The sequence below is a fragment of the Ovis aries genome, chromosome 3 (assembly GCF_016772045.2).
Source record: "Ovis aries strain OAR_USU_Benz2616 breed Rambouillet chromosome 3, ARS-UI_Ramb_v3.0, whole genome shotgun sequence".
NCBI lineage: Eukaryota > Metazoa > Chordata > Mammalia > Artiodactyla > Bovidae > Ovis > Ovis aries.
In genome coordinates, this window is record NC_056056.1 from 169,169,634 (window position 1) to 169,192,670 (window position 23,037).

General features: G+C 36.1%; 1 protein-coding gene across 5 annotated transcripts in view; it reads right to left on the reverse strand.

Annotated features, from left to right (window-relative positions):
* The window catches only part of ANKS1B (ankyrin repeat and sterile alpha motif domain containing 1B), a 1,156,475-nt gene that overhangs the window by 712,023 nt on the left and 421,415 nt on the right, over positions 1-23,037 (reverse strand). For all 5 annotated transcript variants that reach the window (XM_060413093.1, XM_042247116.2, XM_042247115.2 and 2 more), the window contains exon 11: positions 8,099-8,235. In XM_060413093.1, coding sequence (XP_060269076.1) covers positions 8,099-8,235 — 137 coding nt within the window. The remainder of the gene's footprint in view (positions 1-8,098; positions 8,236-23,037) is intronic.

Consider the following 23,037-nt stretch of genomic DNA (forward strand, 5'->3'; position numbering starts at 1 on the left):
CAACGTGCTGTCTTCCTTCTTCCAGTCAGTTCAGTCCCTCAGTCATGTCTGACTCTTTGCAACCCCATGGACTGCAGCATGCCAGGCTTCGCTGTCCATCACCAACTCCCAGAGCTTACTCAAACTCAGGTCCATCGAGTCAGTGATGCCATCCAATCATCTCATCCTCTTTCATCCCTTTTTCCTCCCACCTTCAATCTTTCCCAGCATCAGGGTCTTTTCCAATGTCAGTTCTTCATGTCAGGTGGCCAAAGTATTGGAGTTTCAGCTTCAATATCAGTCCTTCCAATGAATATTCAGGACTGATTTCTTTTAGGATGGACTGGTTGGGTCTCCTTGCAGTCCAAGGGACTTTCAAGAGTCTTCTCCAACACCACAGTTCAAAAGCATCAATTCTTCGGCACTCAGCTTTCTAAATACTCCAACTCTCACATCCATACATGACTACTAGAAAAACCATAGCTTTGACTAGGCAGACCTTTGTTGGTAAAGTATTGTTTCTGCTTTTTAATATGCTATCTAGGTTGGTCATAGCCTTTCTTCCAAGGAGCAAGTGTCTTTTAATTTCATGGCTGCAGTCACCATCTGCAGTGATTTTGCAGCCTAAGAAAATAAAGTCTCTCACTGTTTCCATTGTTTCCCCATCTATTTGCCATGAAATGATGGGACCAGATGCCATGATCTTAGTTTTCTGAATGCTGAGTTTTAAGCCAGCTTTTTCACTCTCCTCTTTCACTGTCATCAAGAGGCTCTTTAGTTCTTCTTTGCTTTCTGCCATAAAGGTGGGGTCATCTGCATATCTAAGGTTATTGATATTTTTCCCAGCAATCTTGATTCCAGCTTGTGCTTCTTCCAGCCCAGCATTTTGCATGATATACTCTGCATATAAGTTAAATAAGCAGCATGGCAATATACAGCCTTGATGTACTCCTTTCCCTATTTGGAACTAGTCTGTTGTTCCATGTCCAGTTCTAACTGTTGCTTCTTGATCTGCATGAAGATTTCTCAGGAGGTAGGTCAGGTGGTCTGGTATTCCCATCTCTTTCAGAATTTTCCACAGTTTATTGTGACCCACACAGTCAAAGGCTTTGGCATAGTCAATAAAGAAGAAGTAGATGTTTTTCTGGAACTCTCTTGCTTTTTGATGATCCAGCAGATGTTGCCAAGTTGATCTCAGGTTCCTCTGCCTTTTCTAAATCCAACTGGAACATCTGGAAGTTCATGGTTCACATATTATTGAAGCCTGGCTTGGAGAATTTTGAGCATTACTTTGCTAGCGTGTGAGATGAGTGCAATTGTGCGGTAGTTTTAACATTCGTTGGCACTGCCTTTCTTTGTAACTGGAATGAAAACTGACCTTTTCCAGTCCTGTGGCCACTGCTGAGTTTTCCAAATTTGCTGACATATTGGGAGAAGCACTTACATAGCATTAACTTTTAAGATTTGAAATAAGTCAAAAGGAATTTTATCACCTTCACTAGCTTTGTTCCTAGTGATGCTTCCTAAGGCCCATTTGACTTCACATTCGAGGATATCTTGTTCTAGGTGCCTTCCTAAGGCCCGCTTGACTTCACATTCCAGGATGCCTGGCTCATCCTCCTTTATCGTTTCTCAATGCTTCTGTCTCTCTTCTACTAAGGCCCTGTTTCTCAAGTAAATGCTAAGAAAGTACTTAAACTTCTGGGTTCTCAATTTATTCATCTATAAAATTACAATAATAATATCCATTCCCTCTAAAATTATGAAAATTAAATTATATTAGGTGCTTTACATATATTAACTATATTCCTAAGTGTAAGCATTTGCAAGCATACCACCTTTGGTACTATTTCCCTTTACCATCAAATTCTGTAAATGACTGTAAAATCTTCACCTTAAGCTCCTAACCTCTCTCACCATAATTCTATAGTAATATTTCAGTTTGTATACCATCCCTCACTCTCAAGGAGTTTACAAAACCAAATTTGTCATATCACCCTCTCCCTCATCAAAATGAACTTCTGCTTAAGTTTTCCCTACTTCTATTACTATCATTCAAAAATTCCAGTCAACCAGTCATCTTTGACTCCCTTAGTTCTAAGCTACCTCTCCATACATGCTTTATCCAAAGTGTCTCTTGCATCAGGTGCTATACAAAAAGGTTAAAACATCATAACCATGTTCAAAGTTGGATTAACATTCAAAATTAAAGGAATGCATTTATCACTTTAATAGAACAAAAAGAAAAAAAGTAATATGATCATCCAAATATATAAAAAACAATAAAATGGAAAAAAATACATTTATGTTAAAAAAAACTTTCAGCAGGTGTACTTATGGCTGATTCTTGTTGATGTATGAGAGAAAACCACAAAATTCTGCAAAGCAATTATCCTTCAATTTAAAAAATAAAAAAGAGGGAAAAAAAGCTCTCCACAAACTAGAAGCAGAAGGGTACATATAAAAAACTTAAAGCTTATAGTTAATGTTGAAATATTGAGTGTGTTCCCTCAAAATAGCAAATAAAGAAAGGATTTCTGGCTTTACTACTTCCATGCACCATAAAGATAAGAAAAAGAAATAAAAGACATAAAAATAAGAAAGGATAAAGTAAGACCATTATTATTTTCAGATGACATGGGAGGAAAAAATCCTAAGGAAATTATTTTTAAATGAACTACTGTGAGTTTTAAATGAAATAATCCAGGTGGAAGTTACAAGGATGATATGAAACAATTGTATTTCTATATATCAACAGTAAACAAAATTGGAAAGTTAAAATAGTAAACAGTACTAAAGCATTAAGTCAACTCAGTGAGAAAGGAAAGTCTTTCGCCATATAGGAAAAAAAAAATGAGACTTGACTCCCACCTCACACCATACAAAAATGATTTGTGATAGTTTGCAGAACTAAATGCAAAAGCCAGAACCAGAAAGCTTATGGGGTTAAAAAAAAAATGGGTTCATATACTTATGGAAAAAGACACAAAATGCACTAACCATGAAAAAAAATTAAAAATTAGATCTCACTAAAATTAAAATATTCTATTCATCAAAAGGTACCATTAAAAAATATTAAGGTCAGTTTTCCCCTTGTGGTCCAGTGGTTAAGGATCTGCTTTGTAATACAGGAGACACGGGTTTGATCCTTAGCTGGGGAAGATCCCTCATGCCATGGAGAAACAGCCCCTGCACCACAGCTACTGAACCAGCACTCTAGAGGCCATGCTCTGCAGCAAGAGAGGCCACCACAGTAAGAAGCCCATGCACCACTACTAGGCAGTGACCCCTACGCACCACAGCTAGAGAAAGCCCACTTGGAGCAGCTAAGACCCAGCACAACCATAAATAAATAAATAAATAAATAGTTTTTTAAAAATTAAGGCAAATTACTGACTGGGAAAAATATTTGCAGTGCATAAACCAGACAAATAACTAAAATCTTTTAGAATTACAGGAGAATTTAGTAATAAATGTAGTGATAAAAAATATTGTAGTAGTAATAAATGTCATATGAATGTATTCATAAAAAATTACTACAAATTGACAATTAGGAAATTGAACAATCCCATAAAAAAGGCATGAACAGGCACTCCTCAAAAGATATAAGCAATAGCCACAGGAAAAAGTGCTTAAAGCCACAATGAGAAATGCTTTCATACCCATAAGCATGGTTAAAATGAAAAAAAAATTGAAAGTGTAACTGTTGGCAAGACTATGGAGAAATAAAAAATCTCAGATATTTCTATGTGGGATTAAATTATGGAACTACTACTTCAGAAAACTCTTGGCAAGTTTCTTATAATATTAGCTATTCATCTGCCCTACAACCTGACAATTCTACTTTTTGGTATCTATATGAACATTTAGTGCACATTAATTCATAATACCAAATAACATAAAACAACTATGTTAATCCAACTACTCAGCAAAACAGAAAAAAAAAAGGCATAACATGAGTGAATTATATTGAGTGAAAGAATCCAGACCTGGGCATACATAAAACACACAAACACAGTAGGATTCCATTTACATAAAGTTCATGAATAGGCAATTCTAAATTATGATGATAAAAATCAGAAAGAAGTGGCACCTGTGGTAAAGAATCTGCCCACCAGTTCAGGAGATGCAAGAGATGTGGGTTCAATCCCTGGGTTGGGAAGATCCCTTGGAGTAGGAAATGGCAACCCACTGCACTATTCTTGCCTGAAAAATTCCATGGACAGAAGACCCTGATGGGCTACAGCCCATGGGGTTGCAAAGAGTCAGACATGCCTGAGCAACTGAGCAAGCATGCATGCACACACTGAGGCAGGAACAAGGGCCACGGATTGGAAACAGGCATGAGGCAACTTTCTGAGGGTAACACCAATGTTCTACATCCTGCCTTGAGTGGTGGTTACACCTACATACACAGTTGTTAAAATCTGTCAAACTGTATTTTTCTATTAAGGGTAAAAAGATGCTTCACCAGCAAAACATTTGGGGAAAAAAAGGCATTACAAAGATAAAGCAAAGAGAAAACTCGTATGTCGATGCTGTGCTGTGCTCAGTCGCTCAGTTGTGTCCAACTCTTTGCTACCCCATGGACTGTCCACCAGGCTCCGCTGTCCATGGGGATTCTCTAGGCAAGAATACTGGAGGAATGCCCTCCTCCAGGGGATTTTCCCAACCCAGGGATCAAAACCAGGTCTCCTGCAATAGACCTACCTAAATTTTTTAACATGTAAATATTTTTCAAGTACTTCAAGTATCTTTTCAAGTTTACAAACAATTCTATTTTCAAGTATGAGTAACTGAGCCCAGCCTTGCAAATTCATCTAAATAGAGAGCCTCAGGCTTGTGGGTCAATATATTGAAAAGAAACAAAGAGAATCCAGTAGCACACCAGTATTTCAGACTCTCTGAATCAAAAATAGAAAGTTTCACAATCTGAAGAATTTTAAGACATGAAAGAGTCCAAAGAAGCAAAGGTAAAAAGATCAAATACAGGATGCAGAATTAACAGCTGTGACTTACTTAGTTAATAAATATGCCAAATAGTCAAACTCAATAAAGCACTGCAAAATCTGTCACAATTAATACACCAGTCAGAAACACATGCAATGTATAACCAGCTCTACCTCATATTGAAAGCAAGAATTCATTGGTTATAATGGATATCTTCCATTTACAGATAGAGTTATGACAGTAGACTAGATAAAGGTATGCATGCAGCAAAGGAGAAGTAGCCCAACTTGCTCTATCTGATCAGTATCTATTTGTAGTGAGTGAATAAGATGAACAGTTCTGTTTTTATCTCTCATCTGTTCTGGATCACTCTTCTCACAATAAGACTAAACACATGTACTAATGCCCAGGCAAATAAATGTAAATTAATGATTGAGAGTTGTACTTATACTTCCGTTTTCAAGGCTCATCACCAGTTTTAAGAGTGAAATGATCATTCCAATAATGTTATTAATTTATAATTAATAAATGAAAACAGTATTTGAATACCCATAAGTCAATCAAATCGCATTCATGCATTTCCAGACAGAAAAGCCAGGAGAATTATCAAACACCTAGACTTCCCTGGTGGCTCAGATGGTAAAGCGTCTATCTACAATGCGGGAGACCTGGGTTCGATCCCTTGGTCAGGAAGATCCACTGGAGAAAGAAATGGCAATGCACTCCAGTGCTATTGCCTAGAAAATCCCATGGACAGAGGAGCCTGATAGGTTACAGTCCATGGGGTTGCAAAGAGTGGGACACGACTGAGCGACTTCACTTTCACTACTTTATCAAACACCTAGAGGGTTAATAAGCCTATGATCAAAATATAGGCTCTTATATAAGCTAACCAATAATTATCTTTCCTTTGGAACAGTAGCTCTTGTCAGTGTTCCATTCCTGACACACCTGTGCCTGTCAGAGCACAGCAGGGAGTCCTCTGCTTTATCCATCTAGCTGTCTGCTATTCACACCCTCTAGTCTCCAAACCATTTCTTGAAATCACATGTTCTACTCCAATACTCCTTCATAATTACTTTCACTTGAATTTTCTATTCCCTGCTCTCCATAATAAATGAAGAACCCCAGGAAATCAGGACTCAAAAGGAGAAATAACTATTGCATCAAGAGTGGCCCAAGTGAGGTTATATTCTTTCTTAATTATATACCATAGCTGTTATTGTTCCACAACATACATACACACAGGCTGCATTGGTTCTAATTGAAACACCATCATCCTTAGTTTCATAATTTTTTCCCTTCATTTTTCCTTCCCTAAATCATCATTATAACATCTAATAAAGGAAAGTAGAGTCAGTTACCTTCATACACATTTAAAAATGGACAGAACCAAGGAGTGGAGTCAAGTGGAATTTCTGGCTTTAACACTACTCCTAGATTTCTTCAAAGTTTACTAAAATAAGATAGAATATGTAAAGGAGGATTTATGGAGTAAGATCTTTTAGAGTGCATTAGATTACACAGAAAGGAATCTTTTTCGTTCACTGAATGACCAAATGCATTTACATTAGAGAATTTACACTGATATATAAATGTTTAGCAATAAATTTTATTAATATATATAAGACAATCTCCTACATATATAGTCTAAAATGTTGGAAATGCAATAGTTGCACCATAGCACCAGAAACACCTTAACCTAGTGAGAAAACCAATGATAATAAATGTGACATTTAGCAACTAAATCTAAGCTTTGTGGGGCTTATTTCCTGAAACAAATGAACTACATCAAATTTCCCTGAAAACGAAGAGGAATTATTGAAGACATTTTCCTGCTCCACGTATCAGGACATTGTGTGAAATATTACCTATGCCTAAATGAACCTGTAAGTTTTATCCTCATAAAGAGGTAGCAAATTATATATCCTAATGAGGAGTTTTCTACCCTCTGAACAGGATTGTAGGAGACAATTATTACACCAAGGAAAGTACAAGAAACTTCAAATCAGTTGCACAACTTAGCCCCTTTGGAGTGCCAATATCCTTACCCATAACACTAAAATATACATTCCCTTGGAACTGATAAAGGTTAAACAAAATAATTTGTAGGAAAGTATTCTATAAGCTGTAGCAGATATGCAAAGCTTAAGTGTCATTTTACTGATGAGGACGATACATATAATGAAAAAATCCAAAATAAGTTGTGTTAAAGAAGGTAAGATGTTAAATTATTGTTCATTTAGGTCAAAACAATCTTAAGACATATTTGTTCTGCAAAGTGGCTCAAAATATTTGTTCATACTATATATCTAAGTAGATAGTGAATGGCATTGATTGGATCCAAAGTTCCTCTCTCTTGAATTTTATGAGGCCCATTCAGAATGAGCCAGGTTGAGAACACCACCAATTCCATGTTCTGAGTCCATCTGTTGGCAAAAATATAATGCAAACAGCTTTATAAGTGCTATTTTCAATGAAATATCACAGAACAGCTTGTCCCAATGATATTTCTAAAGCTTGCCTGCAAACCGCCTACTGGGAAATCCAACTGAAAGAAAAGGGGTAAGAGAAAGACACCCATACAGAAAAGTGACAGAAATGGAAAAAAAGAACAAAGGGTAAAGAGACTAGCTAGAGGAAATTGAACACTGGAGAAAAATAAGGAGCAATGAGAGGTGTGATATCAAATACAGACGAAATTAGTTTGAAGCCATAAAGGAGAAAGATTTGGAAAAAAACATGTATATAGAAACAACTGGGGTTGGAGGATAAAGAACTTATCACAATCATTGTGGCATGTCCAAAGAAATGAAGACAAAAGAAAAAGGAAACACCAGAAAACATCTAACATCTCAATAGTTTGAGCATAATTATTAAAATGTTGAGAAAAATGATGTGAAATAGCCATTTTTCTAAGCTTGTTTTTTCATATACAAATTCAATTTTTCGTTAATATACAAATTCAACTTTCCAAAAGCTAACAGATTTCAATGTGTATCATCATCTCCAAGGGAAGGAAACATTCTCTTCCAAGTCCATTCTTTTAAGCTGGAAGTCCATTTACTTATTATAAAATAGTCCTGGTATTTCAATATAGATGGTGTGCATGCACTGATTCAAAAACAGAATATAATAAACTGCACATGATGTCATGATGAGCACTTACCTGGGGTCGAATGACTTTTACAATATTTTTGAGGGCAGTGTCAGGAGATGGAGGTGAGCAGTCAGGTGTTGGGCCTGTAGAGCTGTTTCTATGGTTACTAGTTCCTGGAGCAGTAATTGCTACCTCAGAGGCATTATCTGGGAATAAAAATAGAACGACCATGAACCTAATCACTCAGTTTACCTTCTAAGACTTAAAATTAATTTAATGAACATGAATTGATATTTCAACTTAAAACTGGTATTAATTACAAGATCATAATGTGAAATACACTCAGCAGTTTATTTTAAAGATAATTTGTTTATTGAATATTTTATTTTCTTTTAGAATGTAAAATATCCCCCTGTAGTATTGTTCCAAGGAGAAAGAGTATTATTACTTAATTAATAATGATAGGTCATCCAGCATAAATGTTTAGATTGCCACTATACAGATGACTAAAACATCACCTTAACTTTAAAAAAAATGCTCTTTTTATATGACTGGCCCAAGTTTTCTCTATAATATTCATGCCTTCCCAAAGCACTTTTTCCAGAAATCCCTCAAATTGTAAAAAAAAAAAAAAAAAAAAAAAAATAGCATCCCAGTAAATTAACTTGGATAAAAAACTGACATTTGTGCAAAATAGTTTTATAGTGTAGATAAAAACAAAATTATCACTCCCAGATACATGTATCTTCCTAGATGGTCAAAGCTAAGTGAATGAAATTTCAAAAATCCAAAGTAATCTTCCCTTATCTTCAGTATTGTGGGAGCAGAAAGAAGAAACTGATGACTTGAAAATCAGCAATATGTATAACATTTTCCTCCTAAATTTATATCAAAACAAAATAACATCAAAGATGCAGTTTTAGAATGCTTAAAATACTGGGGAAAGGATGGAGAAGATTCTGTAAATAACTTCTGCTAGCACATAGAAGTTATATTATTTTAACAGCACTTTGGCAAATCCTCTAGAGCTTTTTATGGAACCTGTTGCAAGCTCAAATCTTCAAAACATTTACTTCCTTGTTATATTTTTAATTAGTCCCCAATAATTTTCTGTACTCGACAGCTGAACTGGTCCAAAAGTGACTAAGACTGTGAATTCTTTAGAGACCAGCAAGTTTCTCTGTTCCATGGCCATTGTCAACAATCCCAGGTGAAAAGCAATAACTTGTGAAGGCACTTCTTGCTCACAGAAGGCAAGAGGATGAAACTACCCATTACTTTAAAATATAATTTATTTTCACTGGGGAATCCAGACATAGGCTCATGAAATAAAAAATGCAAGTGTGATACACCAAATTAAATAGAGAATTCATAAAATGTCTTAGATGTGTCCAGAGTTCACTCTTGATTTAGTATAATACATAAAGTGGGGTTTGAATGGGCATCTCAAGAATAAGCCAGGTTCTGAAAGACAGTAGTTTGTTGGGGAAGTCTTCTGAATAGGCTAAGGTAGTATGAGTGAACACTGAAATGGAGGCAAAACATCAGTTAGCAAGAATGACAAGATGCATTCATTCTCTCTAATTCGTCCCTTTCCTTTCATTCATTCAATCATACATCTAAAACATTTATTTGGGAGCAACTATGTATTTGGCATTATGTTTTATGGATAAATCGAAAAGAATCTCTGGTCAGGGATTAAGATGAACAGGTGGAACACAGATTCTCAGGGCTGTGAAGCTATTCTGAACTATACTGTAACTGTGGGTATATGTCTCTATACATTTGTCCAAACCCACAGAATGTACAGCTCCAAGAGTGAACCCTAACGTGAGCTATGGACTTTGTGTGATAATGATGTGTCAGTGTCAAGGTTCACTGACTGAAAATAAACGTCCCACTCTGGAGGGGCATACTGATAGTGTGGGAAGCTGCACCTGGGTGGCAGCAGGGAGTATGAAAGGAATCTCTATACTTTCCACTTGATTTTTCTGTAAACTTAAACCTGCTCTAAAAAATAAAGTCTAGTAATTTTTTTTTAAAATCTCTGCCCTTGAGAGGTGTATAATCAAATGTGCCATGAGACATGCAAACAATTTATAATGCAATATAACTTGAGAGTTGATAACAGGTAAATGAAGCACGATGAAAAAGCAGGGGGAGAAGAAATGCAGCTGTGGCTGGGAAGGAAGATGGTTGTGTAAAGCTGCAGTTTTCAGGTAAGAAAGGTAGGACTAGAACATAAACATAAGGGCTTGGAGAGTGAAAGAGCATATATGAAGCTAATATTTTATGTTAGGAAGACGTTGGAGCTAAGTGTAGATAACTAAAAGTAGGTTTTATTATTTTGTTTATGCTTAATTCTATAGGCAATGGGAAATACTGAAGATATTTAAGCAGAGACCAGCCTAGTAATGATGATAATTGCTAATGGTTATTGAGCATTTGTTATTTGCAGGGAGCATGTTAAATTTTTTTTACTTACTGAATCTCATTGAATCCTCCAAATAATTCTTTGAAATAGCTTCTATTACTACCATTCCCATTTTACAGAAAAGACAATCACAAAGTTAAATTTCCGGTAAATCGATGACAAGAAATTCTAGATTGATGGCACATTGCCTTTCTGCCTTTGCTAGGGTTAGCATGCCCTAGGTATGCAAGTATGAACGGAGGAGGCACAGCGTGAAGACTACTGCCATAGTCAAGTTACGGGCAGTCTCTGCTTCTAAATAGAGTCAACCAACTCCACAAAAACAAAGTAGAATGTGGAAACAGTAAGACAGAGATAACAAAAACAGAAAATAGCAACCATACACACATCTTGGAGTACTATGTGTGTGTACTATATGTATAATACCTGAAGGCAGGGGGATGAGTTGACAACAGTGACTCAGGATAAATCAGAGTATTAGCATTTGAGATGGTGATAAGGTTGGATTCTGGATATATTTTGAAGATAGACTAATAGAATTTCTTGATATGTTGGATATAGGGGAGGAGAGAAATAGAGAAGGCAAGCATGACTAAGGTTTTTGGCCTGAGGAACTGAAAAAGATGGACTTTTGAGCTGCAGAAATAGGAAAGACTATTGGAAAAGCACACATTCCCTACTGTATCACTTCAAATCTTGCCTCTATCCAATTTTATCTCTTCTCTCCTTTTGGATTTCAGTGAAATAATGTTAGACTTATTATTTATTATAATTTATTATCTCTTTTGTACCCTCATTGTTTTCTCTCTGTATTGCATTCTGGATAGTTTTACATATATATAAATATTCATTTTCCAGCTTATTGGTTCTTCCTTCAGCTATGTCTAGTCTGCTATCAAACCATTTACTTACTTTCAATTATACTTTTCAGTTCTAAAATTTCTATTTGGTTCTTTTTCAAATACAATACATTATCATTTAGCATTTTCAATACCCCAGCATTTGCTTACTCTTATTTATTCAAAATGGAAGTTGTTTTGCTTTTTAATCTGTCTGATAATTCCAATGCTTGAAGTCTTCATGAATCTGTTTTTATGCCTCTATTTCTCATTCATAGTATTCTGTTCTGTCCGTCACATCTTCAATTCTGTGCTACTTTTTACTTTTTATTAGAATGAATTAAACATTAATTATGACTCTATCTTTCAGTAAATATTAATTCAAAAAAGAATCCAAACTCATACTCTAATACCAGATGCCGGGGTTTGTGGAAAACCTATCTGTTCAATGTTAGATAATTTATTTAATTGCTCTGGATTTTAGTCTTTCTTTAAAACATGAGGATAATTAATAACTATATTCTGGGGCTTATATGTGAGAGAATTCAAATGAGAAATAACTAGCACATAATCAGATACATAGTATGCAATTAATAAATTTGAGTTTCCTTTTTTCCCATCAAACCAAATATCAGAATTGAACTAAAATATGGAGGAGGAAAGAAAATCTAGAGAGAAAAGCAAGGATATAAATAGTAGTACTTTGTAGATAAAATATCTAGAGTAATGACTCTGAGTACTGGGGTACAATTTGAGACCAGTATCTTTCAGCTACTAACACAAATTGGTAGGGACAGAATTTAATTCCAGAAATAAGAGATGATCCCTTGAGGAATGATTCACTGCAAGGTCTGGCCCTGTTAAGTGCTTTTGCCTCAAAGCCAGAAAAAACTGTTGGGTAGTCCATGCAGACTGTAAAGCAAAAGCTTCTTGAATGTTTCTTGTAAGAAATTTAATACATAGTACAAGACAGTGAAGAATCAAGTACTAAATTATTTTTAAAAGACTCTAAGAGTGTCCATTTTCTGAATCCATGATCTGTACCATTACACTGATAATTTGATTTTATACTACCTTGCATTGTTCATTATCTCTTCCAGACTAGGTTATATTTTCTCAATGACTTACATTTCCCCTATTCTCCCCACAGCTCTTAGCTCAATGCAATCTTCTAAGAATACTAAGTGAAGTAAAATGAATAAAATAAAACTTGTGTGTCAGGGGAAACCATCATAAATGCCCTTAATTATATGGAGAAAGGTGATCTGGTTTTTATAATTTCATGGTCCTTTTGGAGAAATCCAAATGAAAAGTATATTCTAGAACATACATAAGAATCTTAGGAAAGTGATTTATTCTTAAAATATCCTTTATTATATTATTTATAAAAATCCACCAATCATCCAGTGGACTTTGCAAAATGACAGCTTAAATCCACGATGGTCTCACATGGTCAACCTGCATTTCACACCTGCAGCTACAAAACATTTCTGATGAAAAGGAAATGAGGTGTGTAAAAATTGCTTAGAGAAAATTACTGAATATATTTGCAATTTCAGATTGAAATGAGACACCTTCTAGTCACATTACTTTCTATGCATTAGATTATGCATTATGACTGTCAGTTTCTTCTATAGTAAAAAGCACAAGGAAAAACTTCCTAGTTTACAGAGGCTTTTACAAGAAAAGTATTCTATGAATACAAATAATTCATATGTAATGTTATAGTGTGCAATTTTAATGTCATTCACTAGCAGGTACTGAACAGCTAAAGTATACCAGAGACCGGGCTAGTTGCTATGTAGCTGGCAAATAGGCCTGATATTACTTTGGCTGGGGATTCAGGAAAGGTCTCATGGAAGAGGTGATGATTAAGGAGTTCTCTGACAGATTAGTAAAATTTAGAAAGAAATAAGTGTGAAAATCATTTCCAGAGTTGGAAGTAGGAGTAAAAGGTATTGATAAAAAGATGGGAAAGAGGAACATTTAGAAAGAGTCAGTTTGAATAGAATAGAATATTCATGGAGGTAATGCTAAGAAATGGAGGAGATATATACAACAAATTTGGGCTTTAGAATCAAACAAATCTACTCTGAAATCCTGCCACAGTCAACCTCAGTTTCATCATCTGAAAAAGTGCCTTTCTTGTGGTTTTTTCGCAAGGATAAATAAAATATGTGTGTGTGTATGTGTGTATTTTTGCCTGGCACGTAGTAAATGTTCAATTAGAGTAATTATTGCTATTACTATCATATACATGCCTGATAATAATAACTATAAGTAGATAGGTGGCTTGAGGTATCATTGTGGAAAGTCTTGAATTACCAAGTAATTAAGTAACTAAGCAATTATCAAGTAAGCATTTAATAATTATTAGTGTAACAATTCATGAAATATAATTTTCAATTACTGGCTTTAAGTCAGAAATTTGCAAAGCTTTTCTGTAAAGGTCCAGATTGTAAACATTTTAAGCTCTGCAGGCTAGGTCATCTCTTTTGCAACTATTCAGCTCTGCCATTACAGCACAAAAGCAGCCATAGACAATACGTAAGCAAATGAGTGTGGCTGCATTACAAGAAAACTTTATTAACAAAAACAGGAATGGTCCAGATTTAGTTTTTAGTATTGATCAAGCATTTTACCAGATAAAATATGTGGTTGTTGTCGTTGTTTAGTCACTAAGTTCTGTCCAGCTCTTTGCAGAGGAGCCGCTGACCATGGTAGGCAGATTTTAAGATCATCCTGTCTGATCCCTGCCTTATCGTATTCATGTTTTTATTACATTCTCACCCCTAGACTATAAATTGAACTTGTTGACGAGCTTCTAACAAATAAATATAGAATAACTGACCCTTGAACAATGCTGAGGTTAGGGATGCTGACGTCTATTAGGAAACGGCAACCCACTCCAGTGTTCTTGCCTGGAGAATCCCAGGGACTGTGGAGCCTGGTGGGCTGCCGTCTATGGGGTCGCACAGAGTCGGACATGACTGAAGTGACTTACCAGCAGCAGTAGCAGTGTAGTGCAATGTAGAGTAAAACCCTAGTATACCTTTCCAATTGGCCCTCATGGTCAGCAGTTCCTCTGTATCTGAGGTTCCGCTTCTATAGATTCAACCAGCTACCGATGGTATAGTCATGTAGTACTTATTTATTGAAAAGAACCTGAGTATAAATGGACCCATGCAGTTCAAACCCATGTTGTTCAAGGGTCAACTGTAATGAGATGTCGCTTCAGGATTAGGTTAGGAGAACAGCTTCAGGATTAGGTTAGAAAGAGAATGGCTTCTGCCATCTCATACTTTCTCAACTCTTTTGCACTGAGAAAAGCAAGTAACTGTGATGTGAACAGCCTTTGGGGAGGCCCACAAGGCACTGTGAGGGACTAAAGCCCTCAGTTTAACAGCCTACTGGGAACTGAAACTTGTCAAAAACTGCATGAGTCAACTTGAAAGTGGATCCTTCACACCCGGTCAAGCCTTGCAATGACTGTAGTTCTGACCAACAGCTTGACTGTGACCTCAGAGAGACCCTGCTCCAGAGCCACCCAGCTAAGACCCTCCTGGGTTCCTGGTCCACAAAACTGTACATGTGTGCATGCTCGTCATGTCTGACTCTTTGAAACCCCACAGACTGCAGCCCACCAGGCTCCTCTGTCTATGGGACTTTTCAGGCAAGAATACTGGTGTGGGTTGCCATTTCCTCCTCCAGGGGCTCTTTCTGACCCAGGGAGCAAACGCATCTCCTGTGTCTCCTGCATTGCACGTGGATTCTTTACCACTGAGCCACCAGGCAAGCCCACAAAAACTGTGAGGTAATAAATATTTGTTGTTTTCAGCCACATGTTTTGGGATAAATTGCTATATAGCAACAGATAACTAATATGTTAGGTGTTTGGTTTACATTTATAACAAGGTCAACATGTTAAATGTTTGGGCTACAATAGTAAACAGACTCTCAACCTCATTTTGAAGTTGCTGCCTATTTAATGGAAAATACAGAAGGAAAAATGTAGAATTAAAAATCTGTGTCATTCACGCTACCGTGGGAGCACAGAAGAGTGAGCCACTAACTGAATAAGGGGACCAAGGTGGGAAGTAAATTTATGTGTAAGGAGAGGAAGAAAAGAAGAAATATTTCATCATAGCCTTAAAGAATGAGTGCCATCAAGCATTTAAGGAGGGAGAAGCATTTTAAACAAACAAACAAAAAACACAATATGCAATGAGGCAGAAGTAAGAAAGAACATTATGACTTTGGGGAACTATAAAAAGCTAGCCTGGATGGAACACAGGATGTGTGTGGAAAAATGAATGGAGATGATGTTGGCAAAGTAAGGTATTAAGATGAAAGATGGCAAGGCATATGAAAAGATGAGAAAACAAAACTGACTTTGTGAAAGATTGAATTTTTCTATTAAAAAAAATCAGCAACATTGCATTTCTAAAATTGTTTTCTTTGAAGCTATGGTCAAACACCACTTCCATCTATAAAGGGAACAGACTACAAAGCTACAGTCACTTTAAAAATCTTATCATAGAAGAGGCCACATTTGTGTGCTAAATGCATTCTGATGTTGATTGACCAGCAACTTCAAGCTGACATTTGATGTTTGAACAACTATAATCTGTAAAGATCTTTGGTCTTGTATACATCAGAGAAGCTCTTCTAAGAACCCAACAGCTCCAAGGTTTCAAGGACATCAAAGAGTCCACAGTCTCAATTCAACCATGAAAAGTAGCCCCGTGAATAGACTGTGGTAGGACAATATTCTCTGTCTCCTCACCCCCTCATTCTTGTTCCCATTCCTCAACCATGGCAGGGAGAGCATCTTTAGCATAATTACAATAATTATATAATCAGAATTATGCTGTAATTTGTGAGGACATTAGTAGAAGGAAGTGTTATTTGTCCTACAGATTCCCTACTCTGAAGAGCTCAAGAATTTAGGAGGAGTTGGGGCTGCTGCTGCTAAGTTGCTTCAGTCGTGTCCGACTCTGTGCGACCCCATAGACGGCAGCCCACCAGGCTCCCCCGTCCCTGGGATTCTCCAGGCAAGAACACTGGAGTGGGTTGCCATTTCCTTCTCCAATGCATGAAAATGAAAACTGAAAGTGAAGAGTTGGGGCAGTTGCTAACAGAATTTCACCAGCCTCCAGGATGGTACCGACAATTCCTTGACTTTTACCACCAGGATGAAATAGATCTCTGGGGTGATACACAGTAAGCGAAATGAGAGGCAGAGGGAGGCCAGAGAAGATGAGTCCCCTCCCAAGGCTGACTTTCATGGACTGAATTGTAAGCAAATGAAAAGGGTAAAAAAAATTAAAGAAATAAAATATTTTATCTCATGTTGGACAATTCATGGATTCTTTGGTTTTGTGAATATATTTATGCTTCAATTCTCACACAGATTTTTATTTTCTAGGATCTATTGGCTTTGAGCACCATTTTGGGTTTTAATCTTTTCTTTTGGTCTTGATGACAAATACTTTCTTTTCTGATTTTGCTCTCAGTGGTGGCTTGTATTCACCTCCTGTACCCTTCTGCTCACTTAAAACTGGTGTTTACACCAAGCTGACCACGTCACACCCTAGCAATGTCCTGTCAGCCCAGAACCCCTTCTAAGCAGGCACTGAATCGTCATTAAGAGAAGTTTAAAAATGAACTTGCTAAAACCCCACATGAAGGCATCATGGTAGCTGGAGGTGAAAATGAGATTTATTCTTTCATTATCACAGGGCTAAATTCCAGGATTCTTTCACATTCATGTGAAATGTGAATGACTCTGCTAAATGTAAAATGTAAAAACAACTCTGCTATGGTCTGCACTGACTCATATCTATCATTTATTGAAATTCAGTTTACTCTCTTTTATGCCTCAAAGCCAAAGCACATGTTTCCCATTTCTTGCTTTCCACCCCAAACCTGCCATTACCTTGGGACCTTCAGATTTCTTGTAGATGCTTAAGCAATCATCTAAGCCTAATAGTGTTCTGATTTCTACTCATGTGATTTCCTTTTTTTTTTTTTTTTTTTGATGTGGACCATTTTAAAGTCTTTATTAATCCATTTCAATATTACTTCTATTTTATGTTTTGTTTTGGCTTTGATTGCAAGGCATATGTGATCTTAGCTCCCCTACCAGAGACTGAACTCATGCTCATGCACTGGAAAGCAGCCTTAACCACCGGACTGCCACGGAAATCCCATTCTCATGTGACCTTTGATTTAACTCCTTTCTTATTCTTGTATCTGAAGCTAAACTAGGCACCTCATTTGAACAGCAGTGCTTCATTTGGGTATCGTAATCTCAAAGAACCCATTCCATAGACAGATAGCCCATCATTTTCACTCTCCCATTTCCCTCACTCAAACTAAACCTATTGTTAAACCCCATTGCTATAAACTAATTCTTTTATCTATCTGATTTTATTCAATCTATCAACTCCTTTCTATCTTCACTTTTTACATATTCAGCTTAGACATAATGATTCATCATTTAATAACTCTCTTACCAATAACTACATCCATTCCTCTTATCGTTTTACCACACACTCCAAGGAAAATGCTAATCCCATCTGCAGTTAACACTTTAATATACCTTTCATATCTGAAAAATTTATTCCCCTAGCTATTTGAAGGGTTGCTGGTAGACGGTCTTCACCTGTCAGCCCTCTTTGGGAACTGTGTCAGCTGAAGAAACTTGCTTGTCCCAAGGCCACATCCCCTTCCAGGAGCAACCTGCTTCTGATGTCTGGTTAACAGAGAGCTATAAAGGCTGTGCCTAGTCACCAACTTGGGATGATTTTGAAGGACTATCCCAGTATTGCAGTTCCCTGGGGGAGTCCACAGAGGCCTATGTTAACAATTCATCATAGCCTGACCTCTCCTTCTGCCCTATTTTGCTTCCTTTCCACAGCCTTTGCTTCTGAGAGCACTCTTAATTTAGTTATATGCCAAACTCCATCTCAAAGTCTCCTTCCTGGTGAATTCGACCTAGATTGAACTCAGCCTAATTGTTCTCAGTGGTCTCTTCCACAGTTTTTTTCAACAATCAGGTACTAATCACTGCTAAAAACTGTATCAAACAATTTAATATGTTCTTAAAAGTCACACTATTGTGTCATTTCTTCCTTACTGAAGAATCTATCCAGATGACAGTCTGCTTTCTTAAACATATTCTTTTACCTAAACTTCTCAGATTCAGTAAATTGCTCATATGACTCCATAAAATCAGTGAAGTTTTTACTACACATTATTGAAAATTTTTGTTCGAAACTTGAGGACATTTTTTTTCTTATTAACAAAATAGTGCTTAAATACTAGATACAAAGACATAATCTACTTATGAGTGCCAAAGTATATAATGATTAGAACTTTAAAAGCCCAAAGTGTCTTGCTTTTTAAAAATTTTAAAAAAAATTAGGTGACAAAATCTCAGAGCTTCTGATGTATCTGTTATTAATTGCATATACATCTAAGGGGCCTCTTTCATAAGCAACTAAAAGTCCTGTAGTTATCCATGCTTGACACCTATTTTCCAATTTGCAGAGTTATGATGAGAAATATTTCAAACACTGCTTGGCATCTCTGAACTGACCCATCAGTGTGTAGCATGCACAGGTTAGTAACTAGTAGACATACAAAACCATAACACACACACACACACACATAACCTTTAGAGTGTTTACTCTTTCGTATACCACTCATGGGAAAGAAATATACTATTACTCTTATAAATACACTTAAGATATCAAGATATAATATAGGTTTTTCTGTAATCTGAAATCCTTTCTTTCCCTCAAAATAAACCTACCACTATAGCAAAGTGGAGACAAACAATATAGGAATGGGCTAGCATGGAGTCCTTCTGCTTTCACTGTCTCCACAAGCCATTGTTAAGTTATATGTGCTGTGCTCAGTCGCTCAGTTGTACTCAGTCATGTCCAACTTTTTCTGACTCCGTGGACTGTAGCTTGCCAGGCTCCTCTGTCCATGAGATATGGTGGTCCCCATAGTAAATGTCCTTAGAATTGATAGTGCAAAAACTTACATGGAATGAGAGTGCAATATGATAAATTTTAATGCCATTAATTCAACAGATTGCACAAACTAACCACCACAGTAAATTATAACCTGACTTTAAAGTAAATATTTCATGAATTGAAATGAATTTATATTTAACCTGAAATACCGAGACCTTACTCTTAAAGAAATTTCGCCCTTCTTTCTTTATAAGTCTTTCCAAGAATGCATAAATCAATATTTCCTGTAATTTTTCTAAAATAGATATTTGAAAACTGTATTTCTGGTCTTTTACTCAGCCAGCTCCTCAATGCCTCAGCATGATAGAAAAGGTTCATTATAATTTCTACTCAACCACTTCTTTCATCTTTTCCCACAGCCCCTTACTTATTCTCTACTCTAGAAGAAGACTCTAGTTCTCAGAATGCATCTAATTTCCTCTGACATATAGGTCCTTTCCCCCTTAGGATGACAATTCACTAATTGTCCTACCAGGCCCAGCTCCAGTGCCACCTTCTTAGGAAAGCCTTCTCTGGCTGTCAGTGAGTAACTCTCTAACAGTTCCTGCTTCATTTCCTCATATGTCTAAAATTAAGCTCATTACATTATAATTATTCATGACAAGGGTCCCCATAAAGACTATGATCTCCTTGAACACAAGGATATTTCTTACTTTCTTTATATCCCTCAAACTAAGTACTGTGTATTAGATGAATGAACTGGTACAAGATACTATATCAACTGATTAGATACTTCAAAATAGTAAAGGAGTAAAATAATTCTCGTCCCAGATTTTGAGGAAAAAGAATTTCAAAAGCATTTTAGGATTTTGTTTAAAAAGATTTCTAGATGCTAATAAGTCACCGACAGTAGTAACAGTGCTGTCATCATCCTGCTCCTCTACAACCAACTTTCCTATAACATTTATTAAAGTTTCTGTATCAACTATGGTTACTATAAGATATATATTTGATTTTAACCAAGTAAAATTGTGCATAAAAAGAAAATCCTAGAAGGCAACACACCAAATGTCAATAACACTCATCTCCAGCTGATAAGATTACGTTTTTTTATTTTACTTCTCCTAATTTTTGGCCACACTGTGGATCTTATTTCCCTGACCAGGGGTCAAATCCATATCCCCTGTAGTAGAAGGACAGAGTCTTAACCATTGGACTACCAGAAATGTCCCATAATTGTTTTAGTTTTATTTTCTAAATTTTTTTTCTACTTCTCAAATATTCTTCTATGAGTATATGTTACTTTTATGTTTGTTTCAGACATTGGATACTCTAAAAAATGCATTACAGATAAATATTGAAAAATCCCACTTTACACTGTCATAAATCTATTTCATTGCCCCCTCTCAGGAGTTAATCGCACCATTGCAAGGTTAGTATGCATTCTCCATCTGTGAGTTTGTACTTTTATTACTTATGTATACACTCATTATCTATATATTCATTACATATTGGACAACTGATGATTTTGAACTGTGATGTTGGAGAAGACTCTTGAGAGTCCCTTGGACTGCAAGGAGATCCAACCAGTCCATTCTAGAGGAGATCAGCCCTGGGATTTCTTTGGAAGGAATGATGCTAAAGCTGAAACTCCAGTACTTTGGCCACCTCATGGGAAGAGGACTCATTGGAAAAAACTCTTATGCTGGGAGGGATTGGGGGCCAGAGGAGAAAGGGACGACAGAGGATGAGATGGCTGGATGGCACCACTGACTCGATGGACGTGAGTCTGAGTGAACTCCGGGAGTTGGTGATGGACAGGGAGGCCTGGCGTGCTGAAATTCATGGGGTCACAAAGATTCGGACACGACTGAGCAACTGAACTGAACTGAACTGAAATATATTATGTATACAATTCTGTATCTTGCTTTTTTCACTTAACATTATTTTCAAGATATATACAAGTAAATGTTTGTAAACGTGGTATTTTAATTTTAATTGAAGCATAATGTTCCATTTTACTAAAATTTTCACTGTGATTCTCTTCCTTATGGACATTTTATTTTTCCCAATTTTTTATTCTTACAAACAATGTTACAATGTATATCCTTCAGATTCTTAAAGTTCTGTTTTAAAGAAATATACTTAGAAGCAGATTTGCTATTTAAGAGAATAGGGCTTCTCAGGTGGCGTTAATGGTAAAGATTCCACCTGTCAATTCAGAAGACACAAGAGACATCTTCCCAATCCCTGGGTCAGGAAGATCTCCTGGAGAAGGTAATGGCAACCCACTCCAGTATTGTTGCCTGGAAAATTCCAAGGACAGAGGAGCCTGGCGCGCTACAGTCCTTGGGGTCACAAAGAGTCAGACATGACTGAGTGAGCATGCAACAATGTGCATTTCAAACTTTTAAAAATATTACATTGTCCATGAAAATGGAGTACCAATTTATAATTCTATAGCTGTGTACAAGAGTTCCTATTTTTCTGCATCTTTACAATACTTCATATCATTAGAACTTTGGGGTCATTCTGGTGATTGGATATAAATTGGCATCTCATAGTGGTCTTAATTTAAATTTCTCTATTACTGGAGTTAAATATGTTTATTGGCATTTCAAAATTCATTTTCAGTTAATTCCCTTTGTCAGTGGTTTCACTTATTTTATTTGGGTTCTTTTTTTCTACTTCTGGTCTTATAGTACTAATCACTTCTCAGTGTTATACACCACAAATATTTCTCCCAGTTTGTGGCCATTTAAACAAACTTGTGACATCTTATATTAAGCATGGATTTTATTTTTAATGTATCTGGTTTTATTAATTTTTTTTAATAATGTGTACTTTCTGTCTTAAGGAATCCTTCCTTATACTAAAATGATCATATGAATTATCTCCCTTAATTTGTTAAATTGAGGAAGTGTATTGAAAGATTTTCTGATGTATGAAAGATCCTTGAGATAGTAAGATAAATCCTACTTAGTCATGATATACTCTTAATAAATTGCTGGATTCACTATGGTAATATTTTGTTTAGAATTTGTGCACCTATTTTCATACCAGAGATTATTTCATACATATTTTTCTTATATACTCCTTGTACAGTTTTGTTTCCAAGTCATGGAAAAAAGTTGTCTGTTTACGTCTTGAATTCTCTTAAACAGTTGGTACAGCCTTGATATTATCTGTTCATTAAAGTTTGGTATAACTGTTGTATCAAACCATTTGACCATATGTTTTTTGTATTGATTCTCTTCTGTTTATGTCTATCTGTATTGTTATAATTGGTAATGTCTTTGTTTTCCACAAATTTGTACCTTTAATCTTGTGTTAAAATTTTTTTGTAATAAAATCATTCATAATGTTATTTTATGGTTTCTTAAAATCTCTCCTGAGTCTTTGATTGCAGCTTCTGTTTTTTTTCTAAATAATATTTATTTGTACCTTCTTTCTTTCTTTTGGATCAGTCTTGATGGGTATATTTATATTATTAGACCTTTCAAATATTGATTAATTTCCTTTATTATTTTGTTTTAATCTTTGAGTTACTTCGATATATATTCTTTTTTAGTTTTCAAATTTACAGGTAAGGATTCTAGAAGGAGGGCAGCTTACATGTGTTTCCTTAACTTATTGCAACTCATCTAGCTAACCTAAGCCATGTAGCTCCTGGAGCTAACTGGCAAATTGTGTCCAGAGGGAAAAGCGAAAGAGCTGTTACAAGACTGTTACCCCTCTGGGATAGAT